This window comes from Antechinus flavipes, chromosome 2 (genome assembly GCF_016432865.1).
Source record: "Antechinus flavipes isolate AdamAnt ecotype Samford, QLD, Australia chromosome 2, AdamAnt_v2, whole genome shotgun sequence".
Lineage (NCBI taxonomy): Eukaryota > Metazoa > Chordata > Mammalia > Dasyuromorphia > Dasyuridae > Antechinus > Antechinus flavipes.
Window position 1 is genome coordinate 510,973,895 of NC_067399.1, and position 6,206 is coordinate 510,980,100.

At 36.5% G+C, this 6,206-nt stretch overlaps 1 protein-coding gene across 1 annotated transcript; it reads right to left on the bottom strand.

The window, feature by feature from the left end:
• Positions 1-331: 331 nt before the first annotated feature.
• Positions 332-5,640, bottom strand: LOC127547086 (epididymal-specific lipocalin-9-like). Its single transcript, XM_051973923.1, has 7 exons — positions 5,505-5,640; positions 4,855-4,988; positions 4,386-4,459; positions 3,123-3,233; positions 2,057-2,161; positions 1,779-1,826; positions 332-478 (listed from the first exon to the last, which is right to left on the bottom strand). Exons 1-6 carry the CDS (start codon positions 5,598-5,600, stop codon positions 1,798-1,800), a joined length of 549 nt encoding a protein of 182 aa, XP_051829883.1. The 5' UTR covers positions 5,601-5,640; the 3' UTR covers positions 332-478; positions 1,779-1,797.
• Positions 5,641-6,206: the final 566 nt, after the last annotated feature.

The window sequence follows — 6,206 nt, forward strand, 5'->3', positions numbered from 1 at the left end:
TCTCTCCTCTCCTCTCCTCTCCTTTCCTCTCCGTACTATAAACTATGTCATTTTTGCCTCAGTTTCCTCATCTGTAAAATGGGTTGATGTTACTTTCACTACTTGCCTTACAAGGAAAGTGCTTTGTAAACCTTAAGATATTTAAAGCTTAGCAATATAGACTGTTGTGATCACATCAGGAGAAAAATGCAACCACTCTCTTACCTTTTGATATCCCTTCTCTTATAAGACCTCCTCTTACTTCTAGTTCTTTTTAACTCCAAGGACACACATAAAATAAATTGAATCATTTATTAGCATATATAGAAAAAGGTATCATCCAAGAATCAGCATAGACATAAAAGGATGGATGACTCTGAGGAAGAAGAATGAGATACTAGAAGTCATATGGATGATTTCATTATCTGTGGACTAATAGGTGATTTTTCTGAAGCCAGGGTGAATTCCAGCAGATCGTAGAAGTACATCTTGGGTTTTACTGTGGATAGTGATAGTGAATCAGTTACCAGGTGTCTCAGTCATAACAATAACTGACATTTATATGGTGATTTAAAATGTTCCAAGTGTTTTACATGCAAAATCTCATTTGAGCCTCAAAACAATCCTGGGAAGTTGATATAATATATATCTTTATACCTGTATTTTAGATGGCAAAAAAGCTTAGAGAGGTTAATTGACTTATTCATGGTCATATAACTTAAAAGTTTTAATAGTGAGATTTGACTCCAAATTCAGTGCTCTAATCACTAATAAAAGGTAAGTATGGGGGGAAAAAACTAGAAACAAAACAGGAGTTTAAGGGAGTGAGCTTAAGTCGGATTATATCAGTCCAGTCTAGGACAAAGACCATCAATCATTGTCAGACAGAAAAAACCTGGAAAAATTGTATGGTGATAGGTGTATTACCTCCAAAGCTAGCCAATTGATTTTTCTCTGGAAACAATGAACTGGGAGGTTTCCGGAGATTAGGCCTTTGCTGTTACCTTTCCACTTTGGAAAAGCGCCTAAAGGGGATGGTCCTACTTTTTAAAAAATGCCTTGTTTCTCTGATTGTACCATCCAACTCTACCTCCTGCCGCTGTCCTTTCTCCCAATAAGTTTTCCATTTGACCAAGTGTGCTTAGCTGTAACATTGTCTGCCTGCATATGTGTGGGAAAAGTGACCAGGGAAACAGTGAGCCTTGAAAGAAAGAGATAAAATACTGCTTTTGACTTTTTCTGCCTCACTTCTGGATTTATTTGAGTACATTCTCCAACTATATGCCTCTCTTCCTTCAAATTTCATTTCTCCAGGGAACGTTCCTTGATTAACTCTCTTGGACTCTAAATATTTCCTTATAATTGCTGATGCTGTTTCCTTATATTCACCTATGTATATACACCTCGCCTACCTTTTCCCCTAATGTTTCATCTTCCCTATCAGATTATAAGCTCTTTGGGAGAGGAATCTTGCTGTTTTAATACATTGTTGGACACACAATGGATACTCAGTATAAGGCATTAAATTACTACTAAACGTGAAGATCAGGGGAAAGAATGGGAAGACACTGGGGGATAGAGATAGATGGGTGAAGGAGTAAGGGACAGTGTTCAGGACACACTCAATACTTTCCTAAAACCCATCAAGTCTTCCTGGTGAGAAACACTCCTCCCCTGGATGTTCACTGGATGATTTAATGGGGTATCCCATTCACGCTTCATAGCTATCCACCAGTCACAAAGCTGGACCTCAGGACACAAAACCCCAGTGTACAGACCCAAAGTCAGAAATCACAAACCTGTAGGCTGGTGATAACTCTACTGTTCCTTATTTCTGTAGCATTCATCTGTGGAGTAGAAAGCAGAGATGAATGATTATTAAACACCATGACTCAGAGAAGAATACAATGCTTTTTGAGTTAGGACAAGAGCTTCTGAATTGCATTGTCATAGGATTTATCCTCATAGATATTGAACTAGAAGAGAAACAATTTAGTTTGGTCTCTTGTTTTTATTCCATGAAATTCCTCCTTCTAGTCAAGGAAGAAAAGATAACAGAAAGGTAAACAGAACTTACCTTCTTTGGTCATGTCAATGATATTATCTTCAGGGATTCCATGATGTTTGCAAACGTTATAATAGTCTGTTATTAGTTTTTTGCTTACATCGTAAGTGGGCCGTCCTAGAATTGGGGTGAAGAATGAGAATGTGAGTGTGGAGTTTATCTCAATAATTTTTTTGAATAAATCAGAGGGGGATGGCTTCACATATGAAGAGAAGAGGAAAAAGTTAGAATTGTAATCTTAGATCAGAATGAATCATGAGGCATCTTTGAGGAAGCTAGAGCTACAATATGCCCTAGCATTGGGTGTGTTACTTATAATGATTTAGTAGTATAAAAGTCAGAGAAGAAAGGTGATAAAATAATGTCTTTTAAACAACAATTTCCAATAAGTATGACTGCAAGTAAATGACTTATAATGGGCTAACTAGAATCTGTTCCATTTCCTATTGCTTTCTGCACTGGTAATTTTTTTGGTTAAGTAAAACTGAAACTCTGTCAGAATCAAAAATCTAGTAAGTTAGGCATGAGATACAAGAAGACAGATTTGTGTTGTGAGAGAGGAAGAGTTAGTAGGGGAGGGAAAGGGAGAAGAAAAAGGAAAATGGAAGAACTTAAACAAAAGCAGAAAGACAAAGTACAGCCAAGCCCAGGGGAAGAAAAGAGATAGAAGAGGTAGAAAAGCACTTACATTTGCAAGTGAGTTTATGAAAAAATGTATGTTATTATTATTGTTATTTTTTTTGCATATTTTGTCCTGCTAAAAATCTTTCCTTCCCAGATCCAAAGCAATAATTGGTTATATTTGTACAGTACTTAGTAGTTTACAAAAATATCTATTACCTTAATCTATCATTACAACCCCTAAAGGTAGACAACCAGGGGGCTTTTAATATTCTATGGAAGGGAAAACATTGATTCAGGCAGGAAATGTGAGGCTCAGCAGGAGGTAGAACCAAGAGTACTATCAGGTGCCCTGATACCTAATTCAAAACTTTTTCTACTACATTATGACTTTATCTTTTGATCACAAGGGAATGCTATGGTGTGGAAGTAGGGAATGCATGTGGGGCACACTTACCATAAAGTTCTATTATTATAGTCTTTATTCCATCTTGAATATTGATTGTAATTAAGATAAAAGCTTTATTCCTATCACTTCTATAGATGTAGATCCGATTTTCCCCTCCATCTGTGAAATCATCAGAAGAGTAAAATCAGAATTCCAAAAGATTTAAGAAACAAAGAAAATTGGCATATACTATGGTCTTCCTGAGCTAGCTTGGTAACTGTAGCAGAACTAATTGCTTGTCAATTGTAATAATTGTACTTTACACTTTCATAAAGATTAACACTCTTCAAAATATTATGAAAGTCCATGTTATTCCTACTGATTTTTGCAAGATTTTGCAAGATAGGTAAGGAAAGTACCATCCTTCCCTATCTTGTAGATGGAAAACCTGAAGATACAGAAGTTGTGACTTCCCTAAGATTGAAAATAATAACAACTCAACTATATCATGCTTCATGGTTTGCAAAGTCACTTAATAGTTCTAGGAGAGAAGCACTGCAGGAATTTTTAGTTCTATTTCACGGATGAGGAAATTGAGAACCAGAAATCTGAGGATCACAATTTGAGAGGCAGAAAAGATCTCCAAGGCCATCTTGTCCAACTCCTTCAATTTAAGTAGTAGGCTAAGTGACTTGCTCAGGGAGACAAGGGTAAGAAACTGAAGGAGGAGGATATAAACTCAAATCTTTTGACTGTAGAGACAATGTTCTAACTGGATTGTAGCTACTGTCAGAGACAACATTTAAATTCAGCTGCAGATATTTTCCCATTATATAGCAAAGCAGAGTTAGGGGTTAGAATCTGGATCTTCTGATTTTCTATGACATTACATTGAACCTCTTAAGCAAGATAACCAATCCCATATTAATCTATTTCCTCAAATAATACCATATTCTTGGAATACAGACTGCTGTTCCCCTCTTCCCCCCCAAGTAAAATAATCTATCTTCCTTCAATTCAATTCAAAACATTTATCACAGCTTACTATGTGTATCATTTTTGTACTAGACCCTGGGGGAAAAATGTTATCTTTTTAAAAACTCCTGAAATGAATGGTACTTTTGGGAGAGATTCAGTCTCTGTGATCTCTCAGTCTCATTCTAATTCTCTAATTAAGCCTACTAACTGTCTCAAGTCCTCACTTGTGGGCTCAGGGAATTTTCCTTTTGATTTAGTTCAATCAAATTGGAATAGATTTAGTTATTGGATTCCAATATTTTTCTGTCATTGGAAGGAGATGAACCTCCATGAAAATGTTTGTTTTATACTTACAGGGCACGTGTAGCACATTACTGTCTTTTTCTTTCTCAGCAGTTATTGCATTTGAGACACACTTTTCACCTTCCCTGGAATAAAAAAAGCAATCAAACAATAACAAAACAATTCTTTGGAACAAAAATTTTAGACTTCAGTCTCCACTAACTGGTGGAATGTGGATTCTTTCTAGTCTTATTGACTTTACTGGACTTGATCAAAAGATTAAGAAATTTGTGTGTCTCTTATATACCCCACTCTTTGCCTCCTGAAATCCTCCATTCTGTACCACCCCTACTCTCAAAATCCCCTTCCCCCATTTCAGCTCATTTAGAATAGATCCTTTGTGTCCTAGTTCAAATACACACCTAAATATATTTAGGCTCTTATTCCCTGTATCTGTTTTTTTTTTTTTTTTAACATGTATATGTTTGTGACAGGTAGAATATCTGTGAACAGTATCTGAAATCTTTTACCCTTTACTTACTTAGAGAATACGTCGAACACAACATTATCGTTATGCGATTTTATTTTGTTTATGAAAAGCTTCATGTCACCTCCATTTTTTATCCTGCTTGCATCAGATGAAGCCAACAAAATGGACCTCCATTCTCCTGAAAACTGATGAAAAAAAGTCTAAAAGAAACTCCCTTTTTTTCCTTGCCCCCAATCTGCAGAAATCTAGAATACAGAATTCATTCACACTTCACTATCTATTATTCAAGAAGCATTTATTAAGCCTTCACTAGGTAAAAACTGTCTGATATGGAAATGTTACACAAAGATGGATGACAGTTCTTTCCTCAAAGAGCTCTTACCTTAGTACAAGAAATAAGATAGGTAACATAGATGACTATTATAAACATAAATGTAGAAAAGAAATATAAGATGCTATGAACTCAAGGGATGGAAAGATTATTGTCAATGGGGAAATTAAGGAAATCTTTATAGAGGAGATGACATTATGACTGCCAAGTCAAATATGGGAGCCTCCTTTTTCTCCTGTAATCGCATTAAAAGAATCTTTTTTTCCCCCAATTCTCCATCAAAGCTTATCCTGATCTTAATCAATGATGAGAAGCTTTACTTTCTTAGCTGTCCGTGAAGAAATAATCCACCCAGGTTCTCCCCTGGTACCTCTTGCCAATCTGCATTTTTATCATATACTAAGCCATGGGCATGGAGGGCAGAGATTAGAACGAGCCCCAGACTCAGCAGAAGATTTATCTTCATGGTGCTTGTTTCTGGGACTTCCACAGCGGTCAGAATTCTGATAGTGGTTTCAGTCAGTGTCTCATCCACTTAGCTTCTGTGTCTTTATACTGTCTTCTGGGCCAGGTGGGGTTAGCGTGGGGAGGTATTTTTGACAATGAGGAAGTTCAAGTCCCCTTGGAATTATTCATAAAGATCCTTTATTAATGAAATAAACTGCCAACTATTATCTATTTGCCAAGTGTTCCAAAGACATTAAAGGTTATGTCTTCATTGGTACTAATAATATTACCTTTTTCAAATGCTAATTTTCAAGAATGACGGGCCATGTTATGATAGGACTGCTTCCTGGATTAGGCAAACAACCCCTTTAGAGTCTTGAAGATCCAGTTGCCATATCTACTTGCCATGTGGTTCCGGCAGAGATCCAGGATATTATCTGTATCCTTTGGGAGAGTTAGTTTTGTAAATTTCTGTGGAAATGTTAGATCCCCTATTCTGAAGGAACAGATATAGGTGATCATTTAAGAGATGGGGAATGAATTCAGTTTTTGATCTTATCAGAGAGCCTGAGGGCAAGCCCAGTGTGCAGACAATAAGACTAGATTTCAGTCATGGTCCCTCTTC

What these genes read in the sequence shown, in the direction of transcription:
- LOC127547086 (XM_051973923.1), bottom strand. Translation starts at nt 5,600, where the DNA reads ATGAAGATAAATCTTCTGCTGAGTCTGGGGCTCGTTCTAATCTCTGCC. An exon ending in TAATGTGCTACACGTGCCCT is followed by an intron (nt 3,234 to 4,385) that starts GTAAGTATAAAA and finishes ATGATTTCACAG; the next exon opens with ATGGAGGGGAAAATCGGATC. An exon ending in CATTGACATGACCAAAGAAG is followed by an intron (nt 1,827 to 2,056) that starts GTAAGTTCTGTT and finishes TCTACTCCACAG; the next exon opens with ATGAATGCTACAGAAATAAG.